This window comes from Pelodiscus sinensis, chromosome 14, assembly GCF_049634645.1.
Source record: "Pelodiscus sinensis isolate JC-2024 chromosome 14, ASM4963464v1, whole genome shotgun sequence".
In the NCBI taxonomy this organism is placed as follows: domain Eukaryota; kingdom Metazoa; phylum Chordata; order Testudines; family Trionychidae; genus Pelodiscus; species Pelodiscus sinensis.
The window spans coordinates 2849371-2864917 of record NC_134724.1 but is presented as its reverse complement, the minus strand read 5'-3'; the positions used below and the strand labels follow the sequence as shown (position 1 = coordinate 2864917).

General features: G+C 49.3%; 1 protein-coding gene across 3 annotated transcripts in view; it reads right to left on the bottom strand.

Annotated features, from left to right (window-relative positions):
- Positions 1 to 15547, bottom strand: part of ITGA11 (integrin subunit alpha 11) — a 183843-nt gene that overhangs the window by 114860 nt on the left and 53436 nt on the right. For all 3 annotated transcript variants that reach the window (XM_075896852.1, XM_075896851.1, XM_075896853.1), the window contains exon 2: positions 14067 to 14178. In XM_075896852.1, coding sequence (XP_075752967.1) covers positions 14067 to 14178 — 112 coding nt within the window. The remainder of the gene's footprint in view (positions 1 to 14066; positions 14179 to 15547) is intronic.

Below are 15547 nucleotides of genomic sequence, written 5' to 3'. Positions count from 1 at the left end.
TCAGTGTTCTTGCAGAAATTCAAGCAGCCAGTGTAGACAGCTGGCAAGTTTTTCCGCAAATTTTGCGGAAAAACTTGCCAGTCTAGACGCAGCCAAAAAGCGTGTAATATCTGCCTCATGGCTCTAAGAAAATGATCCTGTCCAAAAATATACCAAGTACCTATTTACACTAACACATCAATAGGCATTTCTAAATATTTTAATGCTGCTTTCGGCAAGTTAGATGACTGTTAGGAGAATTTCAGATATTATATATACCCAGATATGTATGTGTGTGTGTGTGTATGTACGTACACACATCTGGGTATATAATAATCTCTAAAATTCTCCTAACAGTCATCAAACTTGCCAAAAGCAGCATTAAAATATTTAGAAACCAGCCTAGGTGCCAAACTACTCAGATTCCATATTTTTGGCATTTGGCTACAGAATTTCTCTAGTGTTGTTGTAGTAATTCCTCCTAGATAGTCTTGCAGTCCTGGGCTTGTCCTTTTCTTTCCTGGCGCGCCTGTGCCTTTCAGCCGATCTCATGGAACCCTTTGGAGGCCGTTGTTCAGGGTCGAAGGGCTGGCTTCCGCCTCGCCCGCAAGCTGTGGTTTCGTTTTATCGTTTCCATTTTATCTACCTCCTGCCAGTTCCTCGTCCAGTGACGCGGGATGAGGTTCTCCACCGTTATCATCAATCACACAATCGAGCTCCTTGGCAGTGGATGTCTGTCGCTTTTAGACCAGAGCCATTTTGTTTGGCTCGTGATTTATATTTTAACCAGAGTGACTCATGGTGGGTTTGGTTTTTTTATAAAAATACCTCAGGCTATTTATCTTGCCTCAGGATATCCATTTATATTCATGCAAAGATGCGGAAAAAAGCATAAACTAGATGTTGGCTTGAACACAGAGTCGCTTTACTGAACCATCAGATACATGGGGTGAAAATGCCTTTGTGATGCTATCGGTGATGGCCCGGAAGCATAAGAAAAAATACATATCAATGGGCAGTATATGCCTCTTGGGTTATTGTTCCTTTCTTGTATGGGGATCCGGCTTGAGTGCTCCTGTGCACCGCAGCCGTATGACCCACGAAGGGAGGCATCCTTCAGGTAAGCTAGCCCCAGATCATAACCAAGACCTTAAACTCCACCCAAAGGCCAAGAAGCTGCCAGTGCAGATGCCAGGAACTCCTGCTCTTCATGCTGTGTTCTACTCCATAAGCAAGCGGCTGTGTTCTGCACCAGCGGCAGAGTCCCCAGGGTTTAAAGATGGACAACAGATCCTTGCGATTTGTGGGTCTCTCCCATCCCGGTCTGGAGGAGCACCGGGTACTAGGAGCCACGGAGAACTCACCACAGGGACTGGGAGCCACGGCCGGCACTCTCCGCGGATTTCGCCATTCGCGGTGCTGCCGGGAACGCATCCACCGGGAATGGCGAGGGTTTCCAGGACCCCTGTGCAAAGCCCCGTGCAATTGTCTCCTCCTTGCACGTCACTGTAGAAGCCACACGACACCACGTCATTTCTGCCAGGGAGAGCGGCTTGCATTGCGCATCGAACCTCGCTCAGCAAAGGGCACCCACACACAGGCAAACCCCAGGGCCAAACCTGGCCTTTGGAGGCTGACGGGACAGGGTTGGAGGGCAGGGAAACAGAGGCAGCACCTGGCATTGAAGGGCTGTGGCAGGGCTTAGGGGCACTGAAGAGAACACGCCAAGCAGCAGCTCTTACATCCGGAACAGATGAACACGGCAGACACTTCTCGTTGAGCCCAGCAAGGGACGGGCCCGGTCCTACTTGCGGTTCAGCTGGCTACATCCTCTTCGGGTGAGGGGTACAACAGTGTGACTTGGCTGGTGAAATGGTCCAGGAACATCCCCAGCGACACTGTGGAGTCTCTGTCCCTTGAAATCTTCAATAGAGACTGGACATGCTTCTAACATGCGACACTCCAGCAGGCTCAAACACAGCTAGGGAGTGAAGTCTTGTGGCTTCTGTTAGGCAGGAGGTCAGACCTAGAAGATTACAGTGGTCCCTTCTTGGCCTTAAAAAGAAAACCTAGGAAGACTACAAAAGAGGTGAGGAGTCCTGTGGCACCTTATAGACTAAGGGTACGTCTACACTAGCCCCCTAGTTCGATCTAGGGAAGCTAATGAGGGCGACCGAAATTGCAAATGAAGCCCGGGATTTAAATATCCCACGCTTCATTAGCATGTTCCCGGCCGGTCGCCATTTTAGAAATTGACTAGCCCGAAGTAACTCCCCGCGTCTACACTCCCCACGGCAGTGAAACAGGATTCCGAATTAAAGCCCTAACTTGAATTAGCTGGTAAACCTCACTGCAGGAGGAATACCAGCTAATTCGAGTTAGGGCTTTAATTTGGAATCCCGTTTCACTGCTACGTGTAGACGCGGGCGGTTACTTCGGGCTAGTCAATTTCTAAATGGCGACTGCCAGGAACATGCTAATGAAGCGTGGGATATTTAAATCCCGGGCTTCATTTGCAATTTCAGTCGCCCTCATTAGCCTCCCTAGATCGAACTAGGGGGCTAGTGTAGACATACCCTAACAGAAGTGTTGGAGCATAAGCTTTCGTGGGCAAAGACCCACTTCGTCAGATGTATGCATGCTCCAACACTTCAGTTAGTCTATAAGGTGCCACAGGACTCCTCGCCGCTTTTGCAGATTCAGACTAACACGGCGACCCCTCTGATACTAGGATGACTAGGTGACTATCTCCACGGAGGACGAACTTGATACAGAAAACAGATACGTCACCCTCGCTCTGGTCCACCACATAGCCCACAAAGCGTCTGGCACGACTTCGCCTAGGTAGAACATAAGAACATAGGAATGGCCCTACTGGGTCAGACCAAAGGTCCATCTAGCCCAGGGTCATGTCTTCCATGCCAAATGCCCCAGAGGGAGTGAACAAAACAGGGAATCATCGTGTGATCCCTCTCCTGTCATTCTTTTCCAGACTCTGACAAACAGAGGCTAGAGACACCATTTCTACTCATCCTGGCTAATAGCCAGTGATGGACCTAACCTCCATGAATTTATCTAGGGTGTTGGGGTTTTTTTGAACTCTGTCAAAGTCCTGATCTTCACACCATCCTCTGGCAAGGAGTTCCACAAGTTAACTGTGTGCTGAGTGACGAAAAACTTCCTTTTGTTTGTTTTAAACCTGCCACCTATTAATTTCTTTTGGTGACACCTAGGGTGTGTCTAGACTACATGCCTCCTTCGACGGAGGCATGTAGATTAGCCAGATCGGAAGAGGGAAATGAAGCCGCGATTAAAATAATCGCGGCTTCATTTAAATTTAAATGGCTGCCCCGATCTGCCGATCAGCTGTTTGTCGGCAGATCGGGGGAGTCTGGACGCGATGCCCCGACAAAGAAGCCTTTCTTCATCGACACAGGTAAGCCTCGTGAAACCAGGCTTACCTGTGTCGATGAAGAAAGGCTTCTTTGTCGGGGCATCGCGTCCAGACTCCCCCGATCTGCCGACAAACAGCTGATCGGCAGATCGGGGCAGCCATTTAAATTTAAATGAAGCCGCGATTATTTTAATCGCGGCTTCATTTCCCTCTTCCGATCTGGCTAATCTACATGCCTCCGTCGAAGGAGGCATGTAGTCTAGACACACCCCTAGTTCTTGTTACGGGAACAAGAAAAATAGCTTTCCCTTATTCACTTTCTCCACACCAGTCATGATTTTATAGACCTTTATCATATCCCCCCCTTAGTCTCCTCTTTTCTAAGCTGAAAAGTCCCAGTCTTTTTAATCTCTCTTCATATGGCAGCCATTCCAAGCCCCTACATATTTTTGTTGCCCTTTTCTGAACCTTTTTCAATGCCAATATATCTTTTTTGAATGAGGCAACCACATCTGTACGCAGTATTCAAGATGTGGGCGTACCATAGTTTTATATAGAGGCAATAAGATATTCTCTGTCTTATTCTCTATCCCTTTCTTAATGATTCCTGACATTCTGTTTTTCTTTTTTGATTGCCGCTGTACATTGAGTGGATGTTTTCATAGCGACTCCGGTTCAAACATATCTTACTTCAGGTCATGAGAACCCGATGGTCTGTTTTATGTACAAAAGTACCTGATTCATCTGTTGCAAAGGTATTCGTGCAACACGCAACAGTGGCTGAGTGCTGCAGCCAGGAGTGGTCGGAGTTGCAATTGCTAGCAGTGTAGCATATGGATATAAATCAGAACTGAAGACTTTAATCATGATTAAGGATCAGCATTGCCAGAATTATACAGCATCTGCAGGCGGAAATGACTGCCAGAGATTGACGATGGTAAGAAGTTTTATTAGAATTGCTGGGTCACCTACAGCAGGAGATGAGATGGGATAAATGTACCACACACTGTGATTCATACTCTGCTTTGGCTAGGAGGAGAAAGATTTGGATTTTGGACACTCCCATTATCAGGAAGTTTTGATCCAAGCCACACTCAAGGCTGTCTTATCTAACACACATGCAAATGCTGATGGCTCTGTGAATCAAGGAAGAAAAGAAGCTAGTCACATGTTGACCCACAGTTCTAGCAGGGATGATCTAAGATGGTGCTTGGTCCTGCTGTGAGGGCAGGGGACAGGACTCGACCTCGCGAGGTCCCTTCCAGTCCTAATGTTCTAGGATTCTACTGAAAGTGCTGTGCAAAGAGAATGTTACCAGAACACGGCCAGTTCTGTTCACTAGAGGAGTGTTGTAAACGAGACACAAGTAGTAACTCCTCTAGTCTGGTGCTTCTCAACCAGTGGTACAAGTACCCTTAGGGGGTACTCGAGAGAAGTCTGGGGCGTACGTCAACACAACTGAAATTTGGAGAAAACTGAATTTTTGTTTGAAGTTTTACAACGCTTTATTATTTTTGCACTTTTACACCGAAAAATTTCACTGCCCGCCCGGCTATGATGAAGTTGTTTAAATACACGTGTTGCAATGGTAGAAAAAATGTTGTGTGTCTTGAAAATTGTAGGTACTGGGGATATTTATATATATATATTTTTTAAAAGAGGGTACTTTATGAAAAAAGGTTGAGAAACGCTGTTCTAGTCTACTCCATGCTGTTGAGGCTTCAGCTGGGGTATCGTGCCCAGTTCTGGGGGCTACATGATATGGAGAAACTGGAGAGAAGGGCAACCAAACTGATGAAAGGGCTAGAAAACATGACCTGGGGAGGGAAGACTGAACGAATTGGATTTGTTTAGTTTAGAATGAGGGGGGACATGACAGCAGCTCTGAAGTATCAAAAGAGGTGTTACAAGGAGGGAGAAAAATTATTCTCCATAACCTCTGAGGCTAGGACAAGAAGCAACGGGCAATTGCAGCAAGGGAGGTTTAGGCTGGACATTAGGAAGAGCTTCCGAACTGTCAGGGTGGTCAAACACTGGAATAAATTGCCCAGGGGGGGGGGATGTGGAATCCCCATCTCTGGAGATATTTAAGAGCAGGTTAGACAGACACCTGTTGAGGATGGTCTAGATCAGTGGTCCCCAACGCGGTGCCCGTGGGCGTCATGGAGCCATTCCTGCACCCTGGGCGCACGGCACATATGCAGCCCCGCCCCCCGGCGCACTGTGCACCTTACAGCTGCAATCGGGCGCACGGTGCCTGATGGCAGCTCTAAGGGGCGCTGTGCGGCCGGGCGCACAGCGCGCCTTACAACTGCCATCAGGCGCCCCCCATAGGTTGGTGCACTGGACAGCTGCCTGGCTAGCCCCCACCTTAATCCGGCCCTGCGCATGGTGCACGCACGACCCCACCCCCAGGCACGTGATGCATGCGCAGCTCCGCCCCACCCCTGCGTGTGCGACCCGTGAGCGGTCCCAGCCCTGGGCGCCTGGCAGCCCCAAAAGCTTGGGGACCACTGGTCTAGATAGTTCTGGGTCCTTCCATGAGGGCAGGCACTGGAACTTATGACCTCTCCAGGTCCCATCCAGTTCAATTATTGTATGAGTGTTCTAGAACAGATGTGCGGAACAGCAGCTGGTGCTGATTTAGCAGGCTCTGTAGCTGCATTCTTCCCTGAGCCACAAGGAGTTTGATGAGTGAAGTGTTAATTCTTAGTCAACAGAAATAGCTGGAAACTCTCGTTTCTTTGTTCCTTTGTTTGCACTGGCTTTTGCTGGCGGACAGATGCGGTGGATGAGCTGTTTAAATGTGGCACTTGAAATGTCAGCCACCAAAATCCTGCCATCGAAGCATCTAGCTCAGATGGAAACCACCCCTCTCCACACATTGGTCCCCTGCTGTCAGAGAATTTCCTCGGTCTTTCCAAAATAGATCAAGGAAGTGGCCAAAGGAAGGAGAAAGAAGCGGACGAACCTCATGGAAAGGACACAGGCGCTTATCATGAGAGGGACTCAACACCAGTGCTCTCTGTAACTGGCCACTTGTGCAGCAGATCAGGAGAAACTCCAGTGCCCTCAGCTAGGTTTGTGTTTCTACTGGTGGTGCACAATTACACATGCCTCGGCGCACATAGAAAAAATTTATTCCACACAGGAATGGTGTGATGGGATGAATCAACCCTGCCCTGGCCCCAAAGAGGTTAACTAGTCCCTAGGCTACCCTACCCTGAAACAAAGTTTGAGGAGCCACAGAGGGTCCATCGCTGCCCTCACCGGCAGATGGGCAAGGTGCCTCTCGACAGACGGAAAAAATCCGCACATGGATGGAATAGAGTCGAGGGAACATTGCTCAACACCTGCCACTCCAGATAATGCCCGGGGGAGCTGGGATACACAGCACTTCTGACCCTGCGGCTGTCCCAGTCAGGACTTGGTGCTTACTTTTGCAGAAGTGACTTTGCCTTAAAGGGGCCTGGTTTTCAGAATGTGTTGAGTACCCTTCCTCTGAAAACCATGGTTATGAGGAGTCTCAAGATGGATGCGTGCAGAGGGACACACCCCCTCCTCTCCCCCCCCCCCCCCCCGAGTCGTTTTGGAAAACGTAGGGCCAGTTGGGATGCGGGGAACATGGCCGCAGGAGGAAAAGGCCTCAGTGTTAATTACAGGCGCCCGGTTTTGAAAGACGCGGCCAAGCGTCTTCAGTTGAGGGAGCACCTTTAAAACCCCGCACGTTGCTTTTCAATTGGTGAGTGACCTATCAGTGCTGCCGTTCTCCTTCCCAGACAGGGCCGCCCCACACTTGCCTGGCAGTCTGCATTCCAGGGCTCCCTGGATCCAGTCCCCTCCGGCAGGCAGGAAGCCAGAGGCCAGAGAGTAGAAACCCCAATGCTTTAGTTCCCAGCAGACACCTCACGGCGCTGAGCTGCTGTCTCGGAGCATGCCCATGGCAGTTTCTAACAAGGCTGCACTCCCCAGAACTTCAGTCTGGTCTATGATTTGATTTGGGAAAAAACACGCCATCCCTTTGGCTTTCGGGCAATTCAGGGCCTCAGTCCAGCCAGAGACTCGTCATTCCGCATGGGACAGCCTGTCTGGGCAGATCACTAACCTTACATTAAACAGAAACGAAACTTGCAGCTAAATATGTGAAGGCTGCGATGACAAAAGCTGGGGGGATCCAAGGTTAAATCAGAACCTCTCATTAAGGCACAAGTAAAAAGCCACCAGGACATATTTCAGGAGAGCGACGGGATGGGAGAACATACAATTAGCTGTGGGGGAGGCATAAAAGCCACTATGCCATCGCTATGTCATGGGAGGCCACACTGCCAGGGGAATGTGTGCCTCTAATTATATTAAACGGATAATTCTCCTAGGATTTTTTCTTCATGCAGCACCCAGTCGACCTGTGGAACTCCTTGCTAGAGGATGTTGTGAAGACTAGGACTTTAATAGGGTTAAAAAAAAATCTAGATAGATTCATGGAAGTTAGGTCCATCAATTCTTATTAGCCAGGCTGAGTAGGAATGGTGTCCCTAGCCTCTGTTTGTCTAGAAATGGGTAACCGGGGAGGGATCACATGAGGATTCCCTGTTGTGTTCCCTCCCTCTGGGGCATCTGGCATTGGCCACTGTCAGAAGACAGGATACTGGGCTAGATGGACCATTGATCTGACCCAGTGTGGCTGTTTTTATGTTCGTATTATGGACTTTTCTGCTGGCTGATTTCAGGAGTTTTCACACATTTATAATCAAACCTCCCAAACTAAAGCAGCAAAACTTAACATTAAGTTAAGTCCTCCACTGAAGTATTGTGTCCAGTTCTGGGCACCACATTCCAAGAAAGATGTGGAGAAATTGGAGAGGGTCCAGAGAAGAGCAACAAGAATGATTAAAGATCTAGAGAACATGACCTATGAGGGAAGACTGAAAGAACAGGGCTTGTTTAGTTTGGGAAAGAGAAGACCGAGAGGGGACATGAGAGCTGTTTTCAAGTACCTAGAAGGTTGTTACAAGGGAGGAGGGAGAAAAATTGTTCCCCTTGGCCTCTGAGAGAACAAGAAGCAATGGGCTTAAACTGCAACAAGGGAGGTTTAGGTTGGACATTAGGAAAAACTTCTGAGCTGCCAGGGTGGTGAAACACTGGAATAAATTACCTGGGGAGGTTGCGGAATCTCCATCTCTGGAGATATCTAAGAGCAGGGTGGACAGACACCTGTCAGGGATGGTCTATATGGTGCTTGGTCCTATCATGAGGGCAGGGGACTGGACCTGGTGACCTTTCAAGGTCCCTTCTGTGACACAGTGGGGATTGTATCCACTATTGTAGTCACTGTATTCACTCAGCTTTGGTATTCACTCTGCCTGCTTTGTTGTGTCGTATGTGATTCTACTGTCCTGTGATAACTCTCGGTGTGTGTGCGTGCCTCAGTTTCCCTGGGCACTGCAACACTATTTGGATGAGGCGGGGAAGGCGGGGCATGACTCACTGTGGAAGTATGTTCCATCTCTCATGACCTGAGGACCGGGTGCCAGCAGATAACACCTTGCCCGAGAATCTGCTCAAAGAAGGGGGAGGGGAGCTGCCTAGGGGGCTGGGACCAGGTAGTGGGTGTAGTGGTAGAAATGTTGCCATGTTAGTCTGGTGCGGCTGAAACAAAAACCAGGACTGTGCAGCACTTTAAAGAATAACAAGATGAATAACAAGAATAGGTGATGAGTTTTCATGGGCCAGTTCGTGTGAGTGAGTTTTTTCAGCAGGCTTAGGGAGAAGGGAGTCTAGCTGGCTTGCCTGGGGGGCCAGGCTATGGGTCCCCCTATTTCCAAGATGGATTGTACTGAATGCTCCTGGTTCCAGTAACAACAAGTCTGAGCTACACTGTGTCCCTGGGAACCAATAAATCTGTTCTACTTGCTGGCTGAGTCACATCTGGCAGCGGATGGGGTGCAGGCCATGGCACCTTCCAGTTCTAGCATTCTCTGATTAACGTGGCAGAAGCATGCACAAAGCCACTGTCACACAGCGAATCATAGAATCGGCTGCTTTCTTTTAGCAGTTTTAGGTTCTGTGCATACACCAGAGGCACACGTGCTGGCTCGGAACCTCCCCAAACCGCTCACAGCCAGCGCACAGTCCCTTTCCGGTGCGTTGAAAAAGTGACTCTGGGTACGTGTGTAACTTGCCGTTGGCATGGACCACAGTGAAATGCCTGAAAGAGTAAGATGTGCATATGCAGAAAAATAGACCTCTGTTCAAACAACAACCATAGGACTGGAAGGGACCTCAAGGGGACATCTAGCCCATCCCCCTGCACTCGGGGCAGGACTCGGTATTATCTTGACCATCCCTGATGGGTTTGTGTCCAACAACCTGCTCTTAAATATCTCCAGTGATGGAGATTCCACAAGGCAATTTATTCCAGTGTTTAACCATCTTGACAGAAAGTTTTTCCTAGTGTCCAACCTAAACCTCCCTTGCTGCAGTTTAAGCCCATTGCTACTTGTCCTGTCATCAGAGGTTAAAAAGAACATGTTTTCTCTAGCCTCCTCCTTGACGCAACTTTTTAGGCACTTGAAAACTGTTATCATGTCCCCTCTCAGTCTTCTCTTCTCCAGACTAAACAAACTTTTTTTTCCCCCCTTCAAATCTTCCCTCATAGGTCATGGTTTTTTTTAGACCTTTAATAATGTTTATTGCTTTTCTCTGGACATTGTCCAATTTCTCTACATATTCCCTGAAATGTGGCACCCAGAATTGGGCACAATACTCCAGTTGAGGCCTAAACAGCATGGAGTACACTGGAAGAATTACCGTGCCTTGCTCACAACACTCCCGTCAATGCATCCCAGAATCATGTTTGCTTTTTTTGCAACATCACACTGTTGACTGGTATTTAGCTTGTGGTCCACTATGACCCCTTAGATCCCTTTCTGCCGTACTCCTTCCTAAACAGTCGCTTGCCACACTGTATGTGTGAAACTGAGGGTGCGTCTACACAGCCCCCTTACCTCGAAATAAGATACACAATCTGTGCTACGCAAATTGCATATCTTATTTCAAACCTATTTCAAAATAGGCTCTTTTGAAATTTGGCATGTCTACACAGCGCCATATTTTGAAATAACTCGCTGTTTCATGCCGTCCCTTATCCCTTGTGCACAAGATTTACCAGGATGACGAAATAGCACACCCGTTATTTCAAAAAATATTTCAAAATTTCAGGCAGCTTGTGTAGACCCGGAGTAGCTATTTCAGGATACCTCCGGTCCACTACCTCCGGTATGCTGAAATAGCCATGCAGTGTAGACGTACCTTGATTGTTCCTTCCTAAGTGGAGGACTTTGTATTTGTCCTTATTCAGCTTCATCCTATTTACCTCAGACCATTTCTCCAGTTTGTCCAGATCATTTTGAATTATGACTCTCTCCTCCAATGCACTTGCCACCCCTCCCAGCTCGGTATCATCCGCAAACTCTCAATGCCAGCATCTAAATCACTGATGAAGGTGCTGAACAGAACTAGATCCCCACCCGTTCTGCCCTTCCAGCTTGACCATTGAGAACTACCATTTGGGAATGGTTTTCCAACCAGTTATGCATCTACCTGACAGTAGCTCCTGTCATGATTATGAGGGTTAACCCCTTAATCCCCAGGCTGCTGGTTAACTACACCTAGCCAGGTGGAGTGACCAGTAGGAATGTAGGTGGGACTTTCAAACTGGGACAAAGGAATTTGGGTTTTTTCCTTTCTCCCTTTTGTCTCTCTAGGTGTGTTCTCTGCAGCTACAGAGGGGGACAAGCATATATCTCTCTTCTCTTCTCTTCTCTCCTCTCCTCTCCTCTCTCCCCCCCCCCAAGATACCATTCCTCATTTTCTGTAAGTAGGGTAAAGTTTAGGTAGTTTCATTAGGCTTTATTGTTTTAAGGGTTGGATATGGGATCTGATGTCTGCCACTGCTTAAAAGATGTTTTGGCTTTTCTTTGTAACTAAGTTCTAGGCCCATGGAGTTTCTCCAGGAGTATATTTTGTTACATTCCCATCTAGTCATTGGCTGTGTCTACACTGGCATCCCTTCTGGAAAAGGGATGCTAATGTAGCACGTCGGAATTGCAAATTCCGCGGGGGATTTAAATATCCCCCGCGGGATTTGCATTTACATGGCCGCCGCTTTTTTCCAGCTTGGGGAAAAGCCGGAGAAAAGCGCCAGTCTAGCCGTTATTCTCCGGAAAATAAAGCCTTTTCCGGAGGATTTCTTATTCCTACTTGCAATTCTGACGTGCTACATTAGCATCCCTTTTCCGGAAGGGATGCCAGTGTAGACGTAGCCATTATGTCTGCAACAGGAATATTGTTGTAATAATAAAAGTCTTCTCTTTTATTTTTATTAACCTGGCATTGGTTACTTGTGTGTCCTGATTTTTATAATAGGGGTGAGATTTCCCAAATGATCTTTCCCCTGATTTCTGTATCAATATTTGGGTGGTGGCAGCGGAAGTTTTATTCCCAAGATCTAGGATTTTAAGATTTTGGGGGAAGTTTTATACCAAAGCCTGGTAGATTAGGCTTTGGAGTACACTTGCTGGCCCCCACTTCTGCATTTATCATGCCAGAGTGGGGAAGGAGCCATGGCATGCCATCAGGTTGTTTTCCCCTAGTTTGTTTATGAGAACGTCATGCGAGAATATCCAGGCAGTCTAATGTCACAGTATCCGGGTGACACACAATCACAGTGATATTTTAAAATCCACACAGACTTCTGTTACTTCAGAAGCCTTGTCCAGGATATTAACACTGGTCTGAACAGAGGTCAGCAGGAAAGCGCTAGTAAAGAGCTAGAAGAATGCAGTCACGTTTCACGAACAATGGGATGGTAAGATCAAAGGGAGGCAAGACACTGGGCAGACAGACCGTCTCTCCCACCCTACCAACATGAGCCATTCCTAACATGTTCAGAGTGGTCTAACTTTCCGGTCCAAACCAAGGGACTGGGGAGAAGCGGGGGTGTCAGAGAATGGGGGGGAACGTGTTGGGTTTTGCAGCTAGTTGTGGCATTTGGAAGGGAGCAGAGATGGGGAGGGGAAGGGGCCTTGGGGCTGTGGGGAGGGGAGGGGGTAAATATGGACGAGCGGCAGGGAAAGGGATTAAGGGAAATATCTGCACTCCTTCTAGCAGCACCCAGACATTTTTAACATCGGGTGAATCATCATATTGCCCCAGGCAGGCTCGCGCGCTCCAGCCTTGCGTAAGCGACTGACTAGTAGGGACACTTTCCTCAGGAAACCGAAACCAGATAAAAATTCATCCACGTTTCAACGTTCATTGCTGGCCCCCAGTAACCCAGCCTACGAGGAGAGCAGGTAAAACGCAACGGCTCTGACCAGAAGCCAGGCTGCTCTGCTCCGAGTCCTGGATACCGAAACTCAAAGAGAACCCAGGAGCAGGGGAGCCGACAGCCTCACTGGGCACTGGAGAAAGTCGGAGCTGGGGAGGGAGCTCCCTGCTCCTGGAAGGGGCCGGGCTCAGGATGGAAGAGACGGTGCCTAGGGAAAAGGGGTGGGGTTGGGGCCAGCCAGCTCTCAGCGCCGGTGAGCCCATGCTGTGCCCTGCCCCAGCTAGTCCTCAGACCCACCTGGAGCAAGCCGCACGGTGCTCCAGCAGCGATGGAAAGGGCCCGCTCTCGCCAAGTTGCCCCCTTGGCCCCCCTCTCTGGGGGCCTGCCCCGGAGTCATGAACGGAACTGAAGTGAGACCAGAGTTAATGTCCATGAGAATGGAACGAGCCATGTGCCGCGCAGCCCTACGATCAGAGCCAGGACCGGGAACATAAGAACATAAGAGCAGCCAGACTGGGTCAGACCAAAGGTCCATCCAGCCCAGTGTCCTGTCTGCCCACAGTGGCCAATACCAGGTGCCTGAGAGGGAGGGAACACAGCAGATAATCATCACATGATCCCTCCCCTGTCACTCACCTCCAGAGAAACAGAGGCTAGGGACACCATTTCTACCCATCCTGGCTCATAGATTCATGGAGGTTAAGTCCATCAATGGCTATCTAGCTCTTTTTAGAACCCTGTTAAAGTTCTAGCTTTCACCACATCCTCTGGCAAGGAGTTCCACAGGTAAACTCTGCACTGAGTGAAGAAAAAGCTTCCCATCAGCTTCCACGGAACACCCATCAGGGAAACAAGTCCTCTGTGTGACAGAGCCTCTTGCGGGGATCATGCTTGCAGCACCTCAGAGGGGAGGTGCTATGGAAAGTCAAAGATCTCCCCAAGCATCAAAGAGCAGCCCAACCTCATGGGGGCGGGAGGGACATTCTTATTTTCCATCCCATTTTGCCCAGGGGGGAACTATAGCTCGGAGGAGATCAGGGATGACATAGAGCAGAAGCGTGCAAAGCTAGGAGCAGCTTCTCCAACTCAGAGCCCTTCTCTCCTACGTACGCCTAAATCCATCAGTATCCGGAGCCGGCCGTGCACATCAGGAGGTGCTCCGCGGACAGCAGTGGATTTACACCAGCCTGCCTGAGCGGAATTCACCTCGGGGTTTCCCTCCGCGCAGAAGGCCACAAAGATGCCTTCTCGGAGGAGGCGCCTTGGGCGAGAGGCGGGGCACGTTTGGCGATTTGCACAGAGTGGTGTCAGGGACCGACCACTCTTCCCCGCGACAGACCGCCGAGACCCGCGGGGCTCCCTTACCATTTCTTCCCAGCGATGTCATGCTGCTGCACGGTGTAGCCAAAGTAGGCGTCCTTAGAGCCCGGGATGATGCGTGGCCTTTTGGTGTCGATGTTGAAGGTGTCACAGAATCCTGCGGTGGGGGGGAAAAAAGTCAGTCTGATCAGTTCGGGTCATGGGTGGGGGGAGGGGGAGGAGGAATTCTTTCATACAATTCAGGCACGTTACTCCTTATTCTGCGTGAAAGGAAAAATCTTATTCTCGGGGGAAGCTACTGTGAGCCGGCACCTTCTCTTTTGTCTTCCGAGTGAAGAACCCAGCCAGGAAACCCGCTTGGGGGTTTTATGATACCACCTGTGCAGCACACAGCTCAGAAGTCATTTTGTCAGCTGTCTACCCCAACCCATGTCAGGGCTTCCCCAGCCGCCCTGCTGACTACTGGCTGACGTGCCTTGGGTTGCCAAGCTGTTGACCTCTGGGAGGACATTGGATATAGGGAGTGAGGTGATATTGGGAAGGAGACTTTACACCCCTGACCCCAGGCATTACACTTAAAAAAAAAAAAAAGGAAGTAGTTCATCATACAATGCATAGTCAACCTGTGGAACTCCTTGCCATAAGATGTTGTGAAGACCAGGACATTAACAGGGGTCAAAAAAGAGCTAGATAAATTCATGATAGGTCCATCAATATTGATTAGCCAGGATGGTCAGAGATGGTGTCCCTGGCCGCTGTTTGTCAGAAGCTGGGAATGAGTGACAGGAGAGGGATCACTTGATAATTCCCTGTTCTGTTCATTCCCTTGGGGACCCTGGCACTGGCCATTGTGGGCAGACAGGACACTGGGCTAGATGGACCTTTGGTCTCACCCAGGCCGTGTCCAGACTCAGGGGGTTTTTCGGGAAAAGTAGCCTTTTCCCGAAAAAACTTCCCCTGCGTCCAGACTCAAGCCGCATTCTTTCGAAATTATTTCGAAAGAATGCGGCTTTTCTTTCGATGGCGGTAAACCTCGTTTCACGAGGAAGAACGCCTTCTTTCGAAAGTTCCTCTTTCGAAAGAAGGCGTTCTTCAATGTAAAGAGGCCATCTTCGAAAGAGAGCATCCAGACTCGCTGGGTGCTCTCTTTCGAAAAAGCGGATTTCTCTTTCGAAAGATCCGCCTGCAGTCTAGACGCGATCTTTTGAAAGAGCCTCTTTCGAAAGAAGCCTGCAGTCTAGACATAGCCCCAGTGTGGCCCTTCTTATGTTCTTAGCCATCTGCGGAGCGTTATTTCTACTCGACACGACCCTGTCCTGCCCCCTTGCCTGCTGCAGGAATGTTCTATACCAACGTCCATGGAATTTCACACACTTCCTCGCATTGAATATAGGAGACCGGCAGCTGGCTGGGAACACCGGCATCTCCCGAATCGTACCTCAGGGACGGACATGGAGCCCCGCTCCCAGAGCCTGATCCAGGGCGAGTCTAAGCACGCTCGCTCCCTCCGCAGTGAGCGACAGACG